This window comes from Parasteatoda tepidariorum, chromosome X1, assembly GCF_043381705.1.
Source record: "Parasteatoda tepidariorum isolate YZ-2023 chromosome X1, CAS_Ptep_4.0, whole genome shotgun sequence".
Taxonomy (NCBI): domain Eukaryota; kingdom Metazoa; phylum Arthropoda; class Arachnida; order Araneae; family Theridiidae; genus Parasteatoda; species Parasteatoda tepidariorum.
In genome coordinates, this window is record NC_092214.1 from 11,734,253 (window position 1) to 11,756,594 (window position 22,342).

The window sequence follows — 22,342 nt, forward strand, 5'->3', positions numbered from 1 at the left end:
TAATATTTATCAATAAAAAATCTTTAATATGTAATTTAAACAAATATTTTTAAATAAATAGATATTAAACTTTTTCGTATTATTAATTATTTAAAAAAAATTTCATTAAGCTTAAATATATTTTGAGCTTATTTAAACTGTATATTGAGGTCTATATAGCTCAGAAAGTTGTTCTCAAACTATTGTCACATGTGTACAGGACATTTCCTTTTGACAAATCTAATACTAACACTCTTGTATTATTTTTTTATTTTGTATTTTTATGTGCTATTTTATAAAATTTCATTTTGAATTGTTAAAAAAATGGTATTTTTGTTTAGGTCGCTGTTCTTGTGTCCTTTTATGCAGTTACACAGTACACAGCTGTGATGTGCTTACTACACAAGCAGTTTTGTTATAGTGTCGTACTTTTAAGTCATGAATATTGTTGGAAACTGATAAGGTTCCTAAACTTTCCATTCCATCAGGCTTTTTTTGTAAATGCTCATTATGTATGTTAGCAATATTTCTTGTTTTCATTTTTCTTATGGCTATGCAAACACACTTTGATTTAATGTTTCAATAATTTTATAGCTATTTTTGTTAGATAAAATTATATGTATGTTAACTGCTGTGTTAAATTATGTATGTGGTTCAATTGAAAATTTCCACATTATTTTATGTGATATTTTTTTTTTACTGTATATAGTTAGAGTGATATTTGCTGTTCTCATTCTCTAATTAAGATGAAAATTATTTAAAAGAAAAATTTTCTGTGAGATAAATACAAAAATAAATTTATAAATATTTTTGAATTTTATTTTGATTAACACACCTTCTGGGTATGTTTAAGGCATATTCTAGTCTCATCTAATGAAACCTTGGGCTCTAGAACCCTTTTAAAATGGGGGATAAATTAGCAAAGGGGTTTTAAGGTCCCTCATGAAGCTTATTCAATATTCACATTTTACTGTTAATTTGAATACACAAAATCTTGGCTTTAATTAGTGAGAATGAGCGAAAAAAGAGATTTCCATAATTGAAAAGAACTATCTTTCAAAAGTTGTATATTTTGTGATTGATAATTGTCATTTTGTTATATAATTTATAACAAATGCATTAAAATTTATACTAAAAACTCTTTTAAGCTTTTGCTTAATAGCTTTTGCCAAACTGAAGAATAAATAAATAAGTAAAATTTTTAAAAAAAAGCATTAAAAAGTAAACACCAATTTAAGAAAAAAAAATCCTAATTAAAACTACTACTATCTTATGGAAAACATAATTTAGTATTTTAACTTTTAAATCAATCAAGCATATTTTATGTTGTGTGAGTTCATCATTTTAACAAAAATCAATAACTATGCGTATTAAATTTATATTCACAATCAGAACTTGTTTGATGAAATCGAAATAAAACTAATATAGGTGATACGTTTTGATTCTCGCACTCAACTGAGCTCATGACCAAACTAAGTGTTAATGCTGTTCTTATTTGGAATATTGAACATGAACTTAGCAACATAAAACATGAAAGACCTTGGTAACAAAATTCAAGGAATAAGAAACATAAAACATTGTTTCCAGGTCTATCCAGAATTCTAGCAAACCTTCCATGTGTAATTCTAGTTAGGGACGTCACTGAGATTGAAAGCAGTAAAGAACCTGAGATTTCTAGTACTTCTTTGACTTCGAATTCAGAGTTTTGAGAATTCGCTTTTTTATTTTATTTTGCAGCCAAAATGTTTTAAGTTTGCTTGTTTTCTTGAAATTTGGAAAGTTGTGCTCCACCTAAAGCTAGATTTGTTTTCTGTCTTTCCATTTTTTGCCATTAACTGTTCAGAAATTTGCAAATCAATGAAGCCAATACCTATTCATATTACAGTTTGCTGGTTGTAAAGAAATCTGGCTCTTTAGGGCAAACTTTCCTTGTTTTTTCACAACCTCAATGTTTGTGGTAAATGTGTAGGAAGTTTTTCTTCTGGTGCTAATATTTTTATTATGAAAGTAAATCTGAAACGAATCACAGTGGTGCAGAAATATATAATAAAAATTGCAATATTCAAGAATATTACAGAAAAGAAAAATGTGATAGTAAAATTATGATAACCAATATTTCATCTCTAGCAATATTTCATTCAATACGCAATTTTTGAATGGTAAGAGATTTGAAAAAATTTATAAAAATTCATTGTCTTTCAAAAATTTTGAAATTTAAAGGCTTTTGTGGAAAATGAAGATGGTGCATAAAAATCCTGAAAAAATTCGCGATTGATATACCAGTCCACATGCAACTATAGAGAGGTAGTGTTTTTGAATTATCAAATACTTTTTTTTGCTCCATCTTAATAATTAGCAAGTTAATAATACTTTGTATTATTAAATATTTAGTTTGTTGAACTATGTTTCTGTGTGTTCTCAGCTTAAATTAAATCACAATCTCATGGAATGGATTATCTAATGTTATAGTAATAAAATAAATAATTTGTTATGTATTTTTTAAAACTATGCTATGCATTCTAAACTTAAAAAAAAACTAAACTCAGTGGCACGACAGCTCATAGAGGGCCAAGGCCTACTGTGCTCATCTCAGTTCTCTTGACCTTGGGCTTGCCCATCTCAATTTTCTTGGGCTCTGGGGTGTAGGAGCAGATGTTCCAGTCAGGTGGTCAGCCAAACGCAGAACCCCCAGTGTTTAGTTCCCAAGCATGCTTGGTACTCATTTATTGACCCACTGAAGGGATGAAAGGCTGAGTTGACCTTGCCCGGCCCGAGGATTGAACCAGGGACCTGTGGCAAGACAGCGCGAGGCGCTACTGCTCAGCCACCGGGCGTCGTATTCAGGATATTAAAAATTTTAAATTTTTTTACATTTTTATCATAGTAATTACTGTTCTGCATTTTAAAATCATGTAATATGCGTTTATTTCCAAAACAAAAAGCAATGAAATCAAATTATTTATTTATCAATAATTTTATGAATAATTTACTTTTTTTAAATAATAAATACTGTATATTTTCCCCCTTTAATTTTATTCTTCAAATTTCTCAATTCTATAAATACTTCATAATTTAAACCAGATATAGATTAAAGATCACATCATTTTGCCCTTTTGAATAACTCCCAGTATAACTTCCCTTTTTTATGTCTAACTGTTTTTAATCTCCACATACTACAACATTATCAGTTGCAGTAGATAGCTTTTTATTGCTGTAATTAGCTATATTTTCTTAAACTTATGTCATGTGTGTGATTTTTCTGCTAATTTATTTTTTCATACTTTTTGTCTGCTTTTATTTTTTGTGATTTATTTATTTGTACATCTTGATTCATAAAGAGGGTGTTAATCAATCACCCATAGCAATTTGTTTTACCTCAATTTGAAAATCACCAAGACTTGCCAATTTAAATCTCGATTAAAGTCATGTATTAAATCACTTGGATTTTTTTATATAACATGCAGCTAATTATAATTACTGTGTACATTCTTATGCAACTTAAATCTATTTATCTAAAATCTATATATCTAAAGTTTAAGTTTACAAATTTTTGGGAGGAAAGCTTTTATGTTTCCTATGTTCAGCTGCAATAAAATACCTTCCCTCTTATATATTTTATTTCAGTAGCATCAAAACTGTTCTTTATGTTTGTTATTATTATGACGCTATTATCAGAACTGCTCTTCACCACACACACATTCTCTGTAACAACTACATAGCACCTCCATTTCCTTGCTTATCTGATTGATCTACATTTCTGAGACAAAGTACTTGATTTATTTTATTTTTAAAAGGTGCTATTAAAACTTAAGTTTATAATTAGTTAAATTTTATAAATACAATTATTATTGAAATATTAAAAATTTTTATGAAGCTATGATTTTTATGAAGGAATAGAAGAAAAAGCAGTTGCTTATTTTTGGCCTTTGTGAGAGGTCTATTTATTATTTTCTGTACATAGTTTAGTACACTAAAAATGTGAAAAAATTGGAGAATTAATGTTTTGTGCACAAAATTCATGCCTTAAGTGTTTGTAGAATATGTTAAATGTAATCTGAAATACTTGATAGTTTTTCCTTAAATTTTTCTTTATTTTTAATTAATATTACAAATATTCTATATGTAAACTTCTTCCAGCCTGTTTTTTTAAGAAATAATTTTTGTTTTGATAAATATCCTTTCCAAATTAATTTTACTCATTTCATTCATATTTTTAAATATGTGTGTCGTAAACTTGTGATAAACAGCAAACCAATAAATGAAGATAGAGAGGGAAGAACAGTTCATGTCCATTTTTCACGAAAATGATGATTGAATAGCCATCTGTTTCTTTTTGAGGATTACTATAATAAATTAATAATGTTGTAATAAATCAATAATCAGAACCTTGAAATTTCATTTTTCTCGGAATCAGCTTTTATGGCATAAACCGTTCTTCCCTCTTGATCTTCAAATGTGTATGTATTCTCATTGATTGAACCATCATTTATTTTACCCGATAGTTGATTTTATAATTTGATAATTAAATATTTTTATTATATACAAATATTTCTAAAGAGTTTAGGTACATTTTACTCAAGTATCTCAATTACATTTATTTTTAAGTGTATTATAGCTTCTTTGAAATTTACTCTTTTATATTTATTACTTCACAATTATATTTTATACTTTGTGTCCTTAAAAAATTTAATATTCTTATAAGGTTATTAGACATCTAATAAAAAATCTAGTGCCATCTAACCAATTCTGGGAAATTCGCCATTTAGATGTTTTTTATTATTTTTTTTTAAGTAACAGGTTTATGGAAAGTTATGAATCCGAATAAAAATGTACAATTGTACGTTTTCCATTCGTGATGTTTAGTAAAATCTCATTACCACTAGATAGAACACATTTTCACAGACAGCAAGCAGCTTCACACTCCACTTCAATGATCTGGTTTTTGGGAATCTGATGACTTTTGTTTCTCCCTTACAGGACTCGAAGAAAATGACAACCAACTTATTTTTTCTTCAAACCATTCTTTGCATCTTCTCACATATTTTGGTCTTTTGTTCATGGACTTTGAATTAGTAAATGATAATGTTTAGGTTTTATTTTTGGCTTGTTCTCTTTTTGTTCTTTTCGGCTTCAATCGCTTTTCGCTGAGTTTTCTTATTCTGTTATACCAATTCCGTTGATATTAAAGCCCAAGTAAGCAAACCTACTCGAAGATCCTTTTTCTATTTCGTAATATTGTCTTCTGAAGTTTTCTTGAGTCAAGTCTGGTTGATGGCGAACCCAATGATTTCATCTTGGTTGATTCCACAATAATTTAATATTCTGATCTGGCGACAAAATTTCTACAGTGTTCTTTTACATTTTACCTAGTCACTTTATATGATCCATTCTTATAAATCAGTTTGTGCATTCCAACTATATTTTAAAATTTGAGAATGTATTATAACCATAAAAATATACCATAAAAATTTGACTAAATCGTTTTACAGCTTTTAACTAAACAATGATTTTTCTCTTCTGAATGTGGTTACCTTATTTCAGTAACATATTTTACGATGTAATGAATTTTATGCTTTTATTAAAATTGTTAAGCAGAAAATCTGCATTTCTAAAGTACCTAAAATAGTTTATTTTACATTTTTTCAACAAAAAAAAACTTTTTTATTTATATTGGTTGCTCATTAATATTATTCTAATATATAAGGTTTTTAGTGCATTTTTTGTGGGTATGAAAGCTTAACATGTATTCATGTCCATTTACTGGTTCAAAGCTTTGCAAATGATTGACCAATTTCATTTGGTACTGGCATACATTATTATTATCAATGGAACTCAACACAGTTTTTCCAACTTACAATAAATGAATTTTCTTTATCTTAAAGAATTTTAAATTGTACCATTTTCAAAATACAATTGAAATATTCATTAAAAAATTCAAAAGGTTAAATACCATCAATAAATTGATAAATCGATCTATGTATACAGGGCCTTAAGCCAGGATTTTTTGTGGAATGTAATATATATAATATTTTTTTCATGATTTTACTATTTAAATACTATCCTTTATTGAGTTTTTGTAACTTCTTTTCCTATAACGAGTTTTTGTTACTTGCATTTCGCCAAATATTCTGAAATCCAAATATTCCTTTTCATAGATAACAGTGCTGAATTTGATTTGCTATTTATTTAACAAAAATAAATTTACCAATTATTGGTGGACATTTGATTAAATTACAGTGGTATACATTATTGATAGTAAAAAATTTATTGATTTTCAAATACCACTAATAAAAGGATAGTATAGGTCTGTAGCCAGGATTTTTTTGTAAAATGTTATTTATTTGAATGAAACACAATGATTTTGCAATTTAAATATACTTTTCTGCTTAGCAATTTTTGTTAATTATTACATTAGTCGAATCTATTTTTAAATTTTTTTTTTATATCTGTAAGTTTGCTATTACATCATTTTTCTTTTTTTGCAGCATTGGTGCATTATAAAGAGTAGTTTTTATCGTAGGGTAATTATTTTCTATTTTGAAATGTCTTTTCAGTAAAGGAAATATATATGTACTTTTATCAGTGTTGTAACACCTCTATTTATTTTTCTTTTGGATTGCTAAGTAATTGGTGAAAATTATAAAATAAGAAAGCTTGCGTATAATGCAAAATGAATTTATTCTGCTGCTAGAAAAAGGAAAATTGAAGTTTTGACAGAAAAAAGTGTTTTTTTTTTGTTTGTTTTTTTTAAATTTCTTTTTACTAAAATCACATTTAAATTTAAATTTGCATGTTAGTAACTGATGCAAGTCATATAATTTTACAGATGAACAGTAAATAATTGTTATTAAAAAATATCTCATTCTATTACGGATTTTAAAAGAAAAAATAATTTTTGTTTTAAAAATTTAACAAAAAATATAAGTATTACAAATAAAAATCTTAAAGAAAAATTTGAAGAGGGGCTTAAATCCCTATATTCCACCCACTGGCTATGGCCTTGCATCTATAATATAATGATCAATGAGTGAAACCACTTAAAACAAATTATCGTTGTTTTTTAAAGATTCAAAAAAAAAATGCAATTCTTTTCATAAGCAAAAAGTATGAAAAATTTCAACAAATGTGTGAAACAAAGTGTAAAAATTCATTACAAATCAAATAGATTCTATTTTTAAATTTGCAATTACTTCCCGTAAAGAAATTATTATTAATAAAACTATTTTAAAAAAACAATAGTTTAAAAATAAAATTGAAAAGACTATTATTTATAACTGGGAGTATAAAAGTTGTGTCTGAGACTTATATATAAGATTAATAATGATTTATTATTTTAATGATTTTATTTGATGAGTAATTAAAAATAAAAGAAATAAACCATTAAGTTTATCTTGACTTACACAGCTTTACTTTTTAACAAAGATATATTTTTATGCTTATGTTTTGACATAAATAAAACAAGAATGTAAGTAAAACAAGAATTTATCTCATTGAATATTATTGAAACTTGATACATAAGTGTGTAGGAACTACTGACATTAGGGTTTTTCTTTGCATTGTCCATCAAGAAAATTTACATACTGAGAACATGTTGTGCATACAGTGACATTTAAATCTTTAATAAAAAATAAAAGAATATGGTAATTTATGCTAAAATAAACTGTTATTCTCTTCCACTATTGAATTTCTTTACTTCTATAAGCACAAGTGTGGCCTCTTTGATTTTGAAAAATTATTTCAGAGTCCCCCAGGCTCAAAAGGTTGAAGACCCCTATTGTACCCAAAGCACATATCAGCTCAAATATTTACTTCAATTATTTTAAAAGTTTAAAAAGAGTGTGTAATTGTTTGTTACTTTATAAATATGTTGATATATAAACACTATATAAAATTTTTGCAGTGTGTTGTATCTTACTTATTTTGTTGAAATAGACTTGGAGTATAGAATACTGTAATAAACTTTTTCTAGTTATATTATTTTAATTTAATTGAATATTGTTTAAGTCATGTTTTAGGACTTTCAAATAATATAGTCTTGAAATTCTGTAGAACTTTAAATTGGTATTTTACTTATTAGTAAGATTAATCAACTACTTAAGTTGATAGTTAAAATTTAAGATGTGATTATTTTTCTAAATAAATTTCTTACATTTAAATATTATTTAATAATTTTCATCCAAAAAGAAGTGTTATGAACTAAATATTTCTGTTTTTGGAAATATCTAGTGATCCAGTAATGTATAGGATTTATTTTAAAAACTGTAAGATATAAAAAAATAATTTTATCATGCTCATATTTTTTAATACTAAGCATGTAGAGATTAGATTTAAAATTAAACTATGTTTCATTTATTCTATATAAGGTGCCCTATTTCAGTATTTTATTTTGTAATGATACATAAATTTTTGTTTGGCTTGCAAATAAAATGATGTACATACTGTGTATGTACGCACTTTCTAGTATATTTTTCTTCTTCTTTTTTTGCATTATTTCATCTTTTCTAGAGCATGGAATGATACACGAAATAGCTAAGTTTTGTTGCTTGTGCAAATCCAGGGTGGCCACTCAAATCAGGTTTCAAAGTCCCAGACCCCTATCTTGAATTAGATTCTTGTAGATTTGAAACAGTAAGGAGTTTTACTTACTTAGGATCAATTATTACTATTGATAACAGAATGTCTCCTGAAATGAAAAAAACAGACACTAATTGGCAAATGGGGCTGTCTATGGGCTGAGAAGATTTATAAAATCTAGATTTCTTTCTAGAAAAACAAAGTTCTTAATTTACAAAACTCTTCTCATGCAGGTCTTGACATATGCTTCTGAAGCTAGGACAAAGACAAAACTGGAGTGAAATCATATCGCAATATTTGAGATAAAGATTTTACGGAGTATACTTGGTGGTGTAAATGAAAACAATAACTGAAGAAGGAGACTTAACTTTGAACTGTACAAGATTTATAAACATCCTGATATTATTAAATACCTTAAAAATGAATAGGATAGCCCATGTGATGAGAATACAATAAAAAAGATATTGCTTTTTAGACCCGCTGGAACAAGAAAGAAGATGAGCTGATTCAGTGGAGTCTTATTTTTTTGCAATTAATGAAAAGAATTGGAGATCAAAGATAAATTGGAAGTCGTTATGGAAAAAAACAAGAATACAAAACTAACTAGTTACATTTATTTATGGGCTTTTAAAAGCTATTGTAGATGCAAAAGGAAACTTGACTAAATGTTAATTTAATGAAAAATAAGAATATTTACTAATTGGAGAAGATTTTTTTTTAAAGTGTACTATGACTTTTGTCAGATAAAGTTTTTGATTATTCAGGGCCCCCTCTAAGCATTCGTCACCTAGCCAAATGTAATAAAATCGTGAATTCGGAAAAACAAGTTGTATTTTGGCAAAAGTATTGACAAACAGTTTTTCTACCAAAAAGAAAAATATATATTCTTGATCCTGAAAATTATGAATTTTAATTAGAATTATATCAGGGAATTTTTTTATACTGGAAAAATCAGGGAATTTTAAATAAAAGCTGGAAATTTTTTATCTTAGATATTTTTTTTAATTTCACCAATTTAAATTATTTACCAATTTTCTTAATTTAAATTATTTCATCCATTATAACCACATTTTTCAGACCGAAATGTATCTCCAAACAGTTAAAATGTCATCAACTTTGTTATACTTTGCTTGCATCAAAATTTGCTCCATTATAACCCTGTTAAACTAGAATGCCACTTAAAATTCTCCCATGGTTGCGAAACAGATGTAGAAACCTCTGACCTCTATGGAACTGTGCAATTTAGGAAAGGCAAAGATTGTGCTAGACATGGAAGGGGTTAGGATATTTGCCTCTGTTTTAAAATTCTGTCCATGGACTGAATCCATTTATGGCTCAAGTTTGTTTCGATGCTTTGGTGGTAATTTTTGTCTATTTTGACAAAATGAGTCAAAATGTTTTTGTATTTTTAACTTAATAAAATTCTCCAAAAATTTGTTGGTTATAATTTAATAATAATAAATTTTATATTGCACTCTTTTTCTGGAAGCTTTTGTACTCCCATTCAAAGAAATCTGTAAATTATTTTTTCTCAGCAAACCAACCAATCAGAAATTTTTTTACAATCACTATCAGCAATGTTTGTTGACAAACTGTTGCATCAATGCTAATTTTTTTCTATTTCATTTTAACCTTTTATAACATATTTTAATTTTAAAAAATATTTTTTTTAACTAATATTAATATTTTGCTGTTTTGTTGGTAAATATTTGATTTTTGATTCAAAATTCGAATTGTATAGTTATCACAATATCGAAAGTTCATAAATGTTCTTGCATACCAGAGATGATATTTCCAAAACTACCCCCCCATTTACCCTAAAAAGCTGACAAAGACTAAGGAATATATAAGAAACATATTAAATGATGTATAAACATAAAATATAAATTTTTTATATTCATATGTCTAGTCGGAAGAAGGAAAGTAAAACTTATTATTTTAGTTGTGCGCTGTACAAGATTCTAGTTGTTAAAACAAAAACAATTAATATGCTAAACTAAAAAACTGTGTGTTTAGATTGGAATCTTTAAATGTTTTAATTTCAAATAAGAAAAAAAAGTATAACATTTAAGGAATTTTATCTATTTTTTTTTCTATAAAGTATGGAACAAAGATATAGATAACATATAGATATAGATGGATATAGATATAGATGGAACAAAGATAAGATAAAAGAAATTCTATAAAGTATGGAATTAGACAATTTTACATTTATTTTTGTACACTGAATCTCTTAAAATAATAATGCTAATTCAAAACAACATTATTTAAAAAATTTGACTTGATATTGGCTTAAAGAAAATATGATCAATGAGTTTTATAAAAAAGTACAGGTAAGATAAAATACAGTATAGCTTTATATTGAAATGTAATTACAGTGACTCACAAAACTGTTAGTACACTTACGACTTTCAATGAAATAAGACAATCCATTGATTAAAATGAATATTTCAGAATGGATATTTAATAATAAAATATGTATACTAATATTAACAAAACTGTATGGAATCTTTTAAAAACAAAGGAAAAGTTTATTTTTAAGAAATAAATCATCAAAAAGTGACAAAAACTTTATCTCACAAAAGTCATCGCACTCTTTCAAAAAAAAATAATAATAAATAAATAAAACACTGTCTATTAGTAAATATTCTAATTTTTCGTTTAATTAACATTTAGTGGAGTTTCCTTTCGCATCTACAATAGCTTTCATAAGTTTGTAAATACACGTGACTAGATTTTTTTTTGTCGGGTGAAATTTGTGCAAAATATTTTTTTAAAAATTTTATAGAAACTTGTACAACTCTCAATTGCGAATTTATGAATTTTTCCACAAATTTTATAATTTTAATCTGATATGAAGTCCTTCTTTTAAGCATTTTATCACATATTCAGGCATGAAAGTTTTCAGCTTTTACTCTGAATTCAGCTTTTTAAGCTCCATACATTTATTAATTTCATAATGTAGAATTCAGCTTTTTTTGCTAACTGGTACTTTCATCCCTGCATATTGCACAGTGCAATAGGACACAATAAACTAATTTAACATATTCATTACTGATTTACCTCTTATGATGACAAATAATCAAATATGGTCTATTGTTTTATTACGACCACGTACCGTTTTAAATGATAAAATATTACGGAGTTAGCAAGCAAAGATTAAAATATAATTTTGCTATCATAAGTTTGATACTAAATTGCAAATAAATAAAAAAAATTGCAATATACGATAATTTTTATTCTGAAATTCTAAAAATTTAACTGTATGATGACTTTCGTGGAGTAACATTTTTGTTACTATTTGATTATTGATACCTTAAAAATTCACTTTTGCTTTGTTTTTAAAATATTCCATGCAGTTTTGCTAAAAATAGATTATACACCTTATTATCAAATACCCATTGTGAAATACACATTTTTATTAATGAATTTTTATTTCCTATTTCAATAAAAGTTATAAGTGAACAAACACTTTTGGGAACCACTGTAATTATAAAAATTCATTGATATATAATCACCTGAAACGGTTTTCCTTTGCTTAAGAAATATATGAAACAATATTTATCCAAGCTTTTATTAGTCATTCTGCTTTTGCCATTTTGTAGGTACACTTTGAGCAAATACAACTTAAAGTAACACATTAAAAAAAGTTTATTCAATAAAAACAATATATTTTACCAGCTAAACATATTTTCTCCATATGTTTTAATTTTTCGAAAATTAATGTTGTACCAAAACATTAAAAAATAAAAAAACAAAATCTTGTCAAAAAAAATTTTTTTTCAAGATGATATGTTAAACAAAATGTCATTTTGAATAAAATATTTTATAATCTAGACACTTTCCTTGTACAAATCCTACACTTTGTAAGAAAAGAAAAAAAATGCAGACCTGGAAATTTTAAGATTTTTACCTGGAAAAATCAAGGAAATTTGAAATCTGATTTGAGTGGACACCCTGATTAAGTCCAGATAATGTAAGTAGCAAGAGAGATAATGTAGGCATTTTAAAAAAAACTGTAAAATACAGATTATAAAACACAATATATTGCGTGTTAAAAATCTTTCCTGCGGCTAGTGTCAACACGATAGATTAAGTGGTAACTAAATGCATATTATTATCCAACTATTTTTCTAGAAAATGGTAGCTGAAATAAAAATAATTAACTTTGATTTAACCTTTATATTTACCATTTTTTTAATGATATAAGTATAACCACCTGTAGTAGGCTGGCAATGAACATATTAAGCACCTTGATAAAAAAATCTCAGAGTGGTATAATAACTATTAAAACAGAACTAAATGCTTCAAATAATTTATCTTCAACTGCGATAAATTTTTTGTTGTTGAATGATGGCAGTAAAAAATAAGAGAGACTAAAAATTCTTTTTTTTTTTAAAAAATAAAAAATTTAAAGAAATAATTTTATTTAAAATGAAATATATTTATTTAAAAGATACTTGGAACTTCGAAACATCAAATGTTGCTTCAGGCTTATCCTTATATTACTGCTCGAGTCTAAGAAATCATCAAAAATTACCCCAACCTATTATTTTTTCTATTTCTTCAAAGATGATAAAACATCAATTTTTTTTCCCTCTCTTCCATTCATTGCTCATTTAGTTTTCCCCAACTGTAAAAAGACTTCTAATTTGAATTTGCCTTTTTTAAAATAAATTAATTAATAGTAAGTTTGTATTTCAATTTGAAATTTTCTATGAGAAAAAATTAATAATAAAAATTTGTTAAGATGCCTTTGGCTAATACTTTTGATGTTTGGCTTATGAATAATATGAAGTCCTTAGTGCGAGCCCTGGTTATTGATTTCTTAAAAATAAACTTTTGATTTGTTTTTAAAATATTCCATACAGTTTTGCTAAGAATAAAAAATAATTTTTTATTACTAAAAAAATTATTTCATTGAAAGTCGTAAGAGTACAAACACTTTTGTGAGTCACTGTATTTACATTTCCATATAAAGCCATTTTATACTGTATTTTATCTAAACAGTGCTCTTTAAAAAATTCATTGATCACATTTTCTTTAAACCAGTATCTCAAGTCAAATGTTTAAATAATGTTGTTTTGAATAACCATTATTATTTTAAGAGATTCAGTATACAAAAATGAATGTTGCAAATGCAAAATTATCTAATTTCTCTGTCGAAAAAAATAGATAAAATTCTTTAAATTTAATTCTTTTTTGTTTAGTTTTTTCTTATTTGAAATTAAAATATTTAAAGAATTCCAATCTAAACACATGGTTTCTTAATTATATAGCACAGTTAATTGTTTCTACAACTAGAAACTGGTACCTGTACCATGTAGAATAAAAAAAAGGTTTCATTTTCCTTCTTCCTAATAAACACATATGAATAAAAAAAATTATATTTTATGTTTATACATCATTCAACATGTTTCCTATAGTTTTCCTTAGTCTTTGTCAGCCTTTTAGGGTAAAAAGAGAAACAGTTTTGGAAATGTCATCTCTGGAATACAAGCAACATTTATGAATTTTCACAGGGTGCGTAGCCAAATCTTTGAATAAAAAATAAGCACTTTTTAAAAACTTTTGAAGCACTTTACAAAAATTTTCAAACACTCAAAAAATTCATATTCAATCAGTGATATCATTGAAAAACAAAAACTTTTTATAAACAGTTTTAGCGTTAAAAAAACCCCCAAAAAGAAACAGACGTAAATCGAAACAATCATTACTTTCCCACATCATCGAGTGAATTCAACTTGACCCTGAACAAAAGTACCCCCTATGTCAAAAAAGTGCTAGAAGTAAAATAAAATAAATAATAAAATTTAAATAAATTAAAAAGAAAAACATTTCATAAGGATCTGATAATCTCCATCCGAGCACTCGGGTTTCGGTTTCAAGTGTGCGTGCATGCGCAAGTTATAACGTGGGTACGACATGAAGTCCGCGTGAATGACTAAGTAGCAAACTCCCCATTTTTCGTGAAATGCATGGGATCTACCAGATATCACTAAAGGGAAAAAAAGCACTTTTTAAAAACGCCAGCTGAAAAATGCACCTTTAAAAGCTTTTAAAAACGAAATCCCCAAAAAAGCACCTTTAAACTTTTTACAAACGCTACGCACCCTGTTTCGATATTGGAATTACTATACAATTCGAATTTTGAATCAAAAATTTAATATTTACCAACAAAAAAGTAAAATTAAATGTTAACATAAAATTGGTTCTTAAAAAAAAACTTTTTTAATTAAAATATGTTATAAAAGGTTAAAATGAAATCGAGAAAATTAACATTACTGCAACAATTTGCTGACAAACATTGTTGTTAGTGATTGTAGGAAAATGTGTGATTAGTTGGCTCTGCTGAGAAAAAATAATTTACGGATTTTATTGAATGCAAGTACAATAGCTTTCAGAAAAAGAGTGCAATATAAAATCTATTATTATTAAATTATAACCAACTTTTTGAGAATTTTATTAAGTTAGAAATATCAAATTTAAATCATTTTGTCAAGGTAGAAAAAAAAATTACCACCCAAGTTTCGGAACTAATTCAAGCCATAAATGGATTCAGTCCACTGACAAGAAGAAAAAAGAAATCCCACTTTTTAAGAACAGAAGCAAATATCCTAACTCCTTCCACCTCCACCACAATCCTTGCATTTCCTAAACTGCACAGTCCCATAGTCTCCATAGAGGTCAAAGGTTTCTCCATTCGTTCAGTAACCATGATAGAGTTATGTGTGGCATTATAGTTAAACAGGGTTATTATAATAGAACAAATTTTAGATGCAAGCAAAGTATTGTTAAGTTGATGATGTTTAAACTATTTTAAGATACATAAGTGTAAAAAACGGATGGTAAAATAATTTAAATTAATAAATAATTTAAATTAGTAAAATTTAAAAAAAAACTAAGAAAAAATTTCAAGCTTTTCTTTAAAATTCCCTGATTATTCCAGCATAAAAAAATTCCAGGTTTTCCCGCTGTCCACCCTAAAATCCCTATAAGATTTTCAGCAAGGTGAAAGCAAATAACTCAAGTGAATCTGGCAAAATATGCCGTAATACTATAAAGTGAATAAAAAAATTTGTGAAAATCCTAATACTTAGCAAAACAATATTTATATGTATGTATATATTTACACATGATATTTATACTATATATATATATATATATACTACAGTCTGTCTCAAAACTTTAAGCTCACAGAGAAATTCACTAATACTGTACAATTGAAAACTGCATGGAGTAATATCGGGAAAATTCTTAAATTATAACCAAAATGAAATATTATTATGAAATGCTCGTAAATTAAAATTGATTTTATTATTGTGATTTTTAAAATTTTGTTTAAAATGACCGTCTCAAAAGTGCAAGCACTTAATGTGCAAGCACTTAATGAAATGTGGAGATTGGTTGGATAACATACAGTAGCAGATCTATATTAACACAATTCTATCAACCTCTATAATGAAAAATTTTTTCTCTATAATATTAAGAAAATTGTCACAAACCATGTCTTAGCACTAAACATACCATGACCGTTTAAGAACATTTTGTAACTAAAATGCGCTTATCATCTTATCGTTTTTGCACATTTGACTTCATGACTTTTTCTAACAATTACATACTGTTCATATTCTATTACAGTAGGGAACCGATTATCCGGAACGATCGGGACCAACGCTATTCCGGATAACTGATTTTACCGGTTTTCTGAATCGCTACAAAAAGCCGTTTTTTTTATTGTTAAAAGCAACTAAAAAAAAAACTATTTGGAAATAATCTTAAAAAGAAAAAAATATGAAGTAATACACTAATGATTATTTCCAAAATGATGGTAAGGTAAAAATCTTTTAAAAAAGAAAAATCCTAAAATTTTACAAGGAAAAAAAAAAATTTTTTTTTAAATGGCAGGAAAATTTAACGAATTTCATTCCGGTTTTTTGGTTTTCCGATTTCCGGATAACGGGTTCTGTACTGTATTTTTGTTATATTTTGTTTGTTTCGAATAATACTTGTCATATACCTATTTCTACCACAACCGGTCATTTGACCGAAAGAACAATTTATTGCTTTATAAGGTTGTTGTATCAGAAATAACGATGCAATGCATGTTCAACTGATGCGCAACCCATGGAAGCTTCTTAACACAATGAATTTTTTCTTCCAAAAATTAAATTAAAAAAACATGGAGAATTTCAATTGCACTTTTTTATCACTTTTTGACCAGCTCAATTTTCAAAAAGGTTCTATATTAGTTTCTTGATCGCTTTTTCCGCGTTTATTGTATGGAATTCCGCATAGTACATAAAAAGAAACCCAATATTTTTAATACGATATTATGATACATGAATTTCAAATTTCAGTAAGGTGGTTATTTCAAGAAAAATATGTAATGCCTTTTTTCCCATTGTATGAATGAGGTATTCAAAGCAATGCTGCAGCTTCGTTAAAATGAATTGGTGAGAGCAAACTAGCTGTCCAAAAAGCTACTAGTTGCTGCATCAACTTGGCATTTTTTAAACTTATTTTGCTAATAAGCAAATAAATATGGGGCTTAAAACTGATAGAATCACAAACTATTTTTTTTTTAAACTTTTAAGCTTACATTTATATTTTATGTAAAATAAATATTAAATACAAAATTTTGTCACTTTATTGGTATAGGAATTGCAGAGCTTGTTTTGATGGAAAAAAAGGATTTACTATCAAATTAATTGCAATAGATAAAAATATTGCTGTAATTATAACAATAATGAATTGGGACATAAAAAATTTATTAGTGATAAGTTAACATTCATACTTTATATACAAATCATGATATCAAGCCATTTCATTTATAAAACTAAGGAATTTCTGGCTTAACATTTATTAAATAATAAGGCATTATTCCATTTTGCTTCTCTCAAACTTAGTTGTCATAATTTCCTAAAAAAAAAAGGAAAAACAGTAAGCACATTTTAGAGGCCAAAGAATAATTTAGAAAAATAATAAAAGTAAATGATTTTCACCTCATCAGAATCCAAAAGACTAGGAAGAGCTCTGAAACCAAAAAAAGAAGAAAAAAAAAGGAATATTAGATACCCTCCTTTTTTTAAATGTATACCCTCCAACAAGCACTGAATGACTGTAGTTTCAGAAATTACTTTTTTTAGAGGCACTATATGGCTCTGAGTGTTGGACACTTACTAAGGCAGCAAAAGATAAACTGCTGATCTTTGAAAGGAAAATTTTGAGGAAAAATTAAGGCTCTCTGAATGAAAATTACATATTACAAATACTTTATAACAGTGAGCTCTACAACAAATTTAAACAGCTCAATATCATTTAAGCATATTGTGTAAGATGGCTTGGACTCTTGCAAGGATAAGAAGGCTTCAATCCTGCAACTGGCTTTTGGCATGTCAGAAATTGGAGAACAGTGGCCTCAGATAGACAGCCAAAGTGGGACCTGTCCGAGATGGCCTTGGCCTGTTCTAGGACTAAGAATATAACTTAGGTAACATAATAAATTATAATTTTAAAAAATTTTGTCCACCACTGCACATAAATAATATAAACAGGTTAATTAAAGGTAGGATGGATTGATGAACAGGGATTAAAGTTCTGATGGATGTTTTATAAAATTCTACTAAATTTCTGCTTTTTCTATTCACTACTGCTGAAATCTGTAATGTTGGAGGGTATGTAAATGGTATAATTTCACACAAAAAAGAATTCTTAACTCATTTCTAAGAATCATGAATTACCTAACTATCGAAACACAACGTTTGTCATAGATGTACAGTAAAACCTCGTTTGTTTTGACTTATTACATCAGCTGAACAATTGCTAAAAGTTATGAATAATTATTTCTGCACTACAAATAAATAAATACTATAACATACATTGCTTCAGTGTGCATAGCCAAATCTTTCAACAAAAAATAAGCACTTTTTAAGCACTCAAAAAATATTTTTAAGTACTATATAAATTAACTAAATACAAAATAATTTTCAAAGACTACATGATTATGATAAAATAACTAGTTTCTGACAAAAAACACCTTTCTTAATTATATTAGCCATTTTAAAATGATCAAGAGATTTTTTGGCTCAATATCAGAGAGTGGAAAATGAAGCCTGAAATTGATAATATCTTGCAAAATGCAGTAGAGTTGCACATGAGAGTGCAATAATCTGAACCCAGCTCAGTTGACGCACATGCGGTCTCGCAAGTATTTCATCAAACATGTAAAATGATTGGTGCTTTCATATACTAACGACCGACGGTATACCGTAATTGATTGTGGTTGAATGAATTGTTAAAACATTGAATAGAACTATGTGAAAAGCACAGTTTCACAAAATACATGGCGAAAATAGACATTCTCTTTTCGAAAAGGGAAAATTAAGCACTTTTTAAAAACACCCAACGTAAAAAGCACCTTTAAGGGCTTTTAAATAACGAAAATAAAAAATAAGCACTTTTTAAAAATGCTACGCACCATGCGCTTATACATCTTTCAACGGTATGTTTTATAGGTATAATTCCAAAAGGTCATTGCAAGAATTTTAATTCATACTGAGTATTCTAAAATTCAACAGATGAAATCACAGGGGTGATAAAAGGCATTAAGAGAATGAAAGTTTACCATAGAACATGGAGTTGCAAACCACATTTAGATGGAGAAAATGACATATCAGTGCTTAATTTAGGTAGGTCAAACCTCAACCAACCTCCGCCTTTTGTCTAGATCGGAGATTATCAACCTGAGTCCCTGAAACTTTGACAGAGGTTCCGCAAGTGATCATTATTTGAATGAAGTCTTGATAGCTTATTTTATTCCTTCTCTTAGATCAAGTACACTCATGTCCATAAATTAAGGACAATGAAGTTCAGGCACAGAAAGAGACAGAAGCCAAACAAATATGACTTATTTGTAAAGTCTATGTATTAAACAAATGGTAAAGAGCAAAAAAGATGCTATATGTTTGACATAATTAATAAAAATTGTGATTTTTACTCCCTGGAGCAAATTTCAAAAAAGAACCTATTTCAAAAAACAGTATAACATGGCTAGTATGATGGTTAATACGGAGTATGTCTCCCGGGCAATGCAATACAGGCCGTACAACGCCTAGACATGCTGAGTATCAAATTATCAATCTGATCTTGGGGAATATTACACCACTCATCAAGCAATGCCCTCCGAAAGTCTGGTAGACAGGTGGGAGAGGGTTGGCGGGATGCAATTCGTCGGCCAAGCATATCCCACACACAAGTCCGGTGAGTATGCTGGCCAATCCATACAGGTGATATCCTCCGATTGAAGGTATTTGTCTACAATGTTTGCACCGTGAGGACGGGGTCGTCCATAAACAGAAATTCAGCACCCATGGCGCCCCGAAACAAACTTACATGTTCCAGAATGACATCCCTATAGATGTGGCCTGTCATCGTTACACTCTGAACATGCAGGTTAGTTCTGGAACCAAGAATAATTCCTCCCCAAACGAGCCATCCTGCACCACCGTAACGCTGTCGTTCAATGGTGTTGTCTTGGTGGTAACGGGTACCTGGCGCTCTCCATATGAAAGTCCGGCGAGAATCAGACTGCAAACTAAACCTGGACTCTTCGGAAAACATCACACAAGACCACTGTTGCGGTGTCCACAATGCATGCTCTCTACTCCAGGCTAATCGCAGGCGACAGTGAGTTGCGGTAAGTGGAACACATCTGACAGGCCTACGATCATATAGACCAATGTGCCCTAAGCTTCTGTACATGGTATGCCTTGAAAGTGTCATACCGGTAGCTGAAGAGAGCTGAAGAGAGACAGGTCTGATGCTGTGCTCCGTCTGTTTCTTTTGGCAGTAACTGCCAAATACCGGTCTTCATTCGGCGTTGTAACTCGGGGGCGACCTGTGCTGTAACGTCCACTCACATATTACCATCATCTTGGAATCGTTGCCAAAGCCTGGAGATGACTCTCTGGGTGATTCCAAGTTCCTCGGATATTTCCACCTGGGTACGTCCACATTCCAGTCGTCCGATGATTCTGCCACGTAAAAAATCATCCAAATGCTACCTTTGTGCCATAACTATGCGGTTATTGCACTGAAAGGCTTTTAAAGTGCTTGTGAACAATTTTACTTCTTTGCCACCATTCATTATATACCCCTCTCTTACATTCTCGTCATTGTGACGTACTACCAGCGTCATCTAGTGGTTTCCTGTAATTTGCATATTCTTCTTCAGGATGTGTGTCATAATTCTACAGGTGAAATTTTAATTTTAAAGTTTGATTTCCGTGTGATTCTGAATTATCCTTAATTTATGGACACGAGTGTACTTCCAAATAGGAGCTAGCTCAAAGAGTACCAAATATGGGCAATGAAGACTTTTAGGGGGCATTAGAAAAGTAAGGGGTATTTGAGAGGTATCTGAGATTTCTGGAAGAGCTATAGATGAAATTGGTATTGAGTATATAATAAAATTTATAGATTTTTAATTATATATCGAAGAATTATATATCTTTCATATTCAGCCTATATCATTTTTATTAAAGCAGTTATGGTTATGTAATTGTAGTATCCACTTTATGATTTTAACGTCACCATGATCTCACAAATTTGTAACTTTTAGACTAGTGCTTTAAATTTGGACTACAAGGTTAATACATTTTCTAACTTAAACATACATTCTTTTTCTAAAAAAAAAATTTTTGAAATTTATTATTTAAGAACTTTAATTGCATTACATTTAATTTTATAAAGACCTTGTTTATAATGAAGTTTTTAAATTAACTTATTTGCATAATTTATATGTTTTTTTGGTTTAGTTATTCAAAGAGATATTATTAAAAAGACATTAATTTCAGATTTTCTTCTGTTAACTTATTTTATTAACTTATTACACTCTGACTTGATTTTGAAATACGTTTTACTCAGTTATAGTTGTACAAAAAGTAGAGATGGATTACATTCATAAACAGCCTCCCTTATTTATATTAGAAAAATTTTTAATTTAGTATTTAATTTAAATTTGATACCTTGAACTTATTTCCATGTAAATACTCATGAAAATCAGGTAAATACTACATTGGAATTATTCTCATCAAAATTTGTATAAAAATGTTTTCTAAACAAATGCATTGGTCATTAGGTACCTTTTTTAATAATTCAAAGGCATTGTTATATATTGAAGTGGATTAAATAAAAAAGACTGAAAAATTGAAAATGCATAAATAGATTAACAGCCTGCATACCTTTTTTGCTATTCTCACACTCTTAGTGTGATTAGCGACCCCATGTTCTACAGTAAGTTTTTATCATGTTGATGCTTTTTATCACTCTTCTGAATTTGTAGGTTAAATTTTTGAACACCTATTTTCTAATTTTTGTATATGAGACAGGTATGGTAGGACTTAATAATTATGACAATGATATTAGAATAACAGATAAGGTTAACTTATAGCAAGCAATTTTAGATGTTTAGTATACTACATAGCAAGCCAAATTGGAAATGCTTTGTATTTTAGAACCCTTCTTTAAAAAAGAAGAAAGAGCAAACTCCTAAATTTCAATTTGCTTAAAATAAGAATAATAACTATGTTTTAAAAAAATTTCTCACAATTTAAATTATTAATGCAAGCTAATACATTATTTGAAGGAGTTGCGAAAGAATAGTAGAATTAAATATTTGACCGATTGGCCAAACTAGGCAAACATTTGGTTTTGGTCTAATCTTCCCTGAATCTCAGGTTAAGTAAATATGAAATCCTTGTAATGTAATCCTTGAACAACAAGTTTT

At 28.1% G+C, this 22,342-nt stretch overlaps 2 protein-coding genes across 8 annotated transcripts in view; one reads left to right on the forward strand and one right to left on the reverse strand.

The window, feature by feature from the left end:
• Positions 1-1,226, forward strand: part of LOC107451509 (dyslexia-associated protein KIAA0319-like protein) — a 118,797-nt gene extending 117,571 nt beyond the window's left edge. For all 5 annotated transcript variants that reach the window (XM_016067634.3, XM_016067636.3, XM_016067638.4 and 2 more), the window contains one exon: positions 321-1,226. Coding sequence is in view for 1 of the 5 variants with exons in the window: in XM_016067636.3 (XP_015923122.2) it covers positions 321-400 (80 nt within the window). In the remaining 4 variants the exon portion in view is untranslated. The remainder of the gene's footprint in view (positions 1-320) is intronic.
• A 16,081-nt stretch (positions 1,227-17,307) lies between these two features.
• Positions 17,308-22,342, reverse strand: part of LOC107451510 (transmembrane protein 87A) — a 71,961-nt gene continuing 66,926 nt past the window's right edge. For 2 of the 3 annotated variants that reach the window (XM_071187541.1, XM_071187542.1), the window contains exons 22-23: positions 17,559-17,589; positions 17,308-17,475 (exon numbers count right to left, since the gene is read on the reverse strand). In XM_071187541.1, coding sequence (XP_071043642.1) covers positions 17,434-17,475; positions 17,559-17,589 — 73 coding nt within the window. In that variant the 3' untranslated portion in view covers positions 17,308-17,433. The remainder of the gene's footprint in view (positions 17,476-17,558; positions 17,590-22,342) is intronic. The other variant, XM_071187543.1, reaches the window with a different exon arrangement.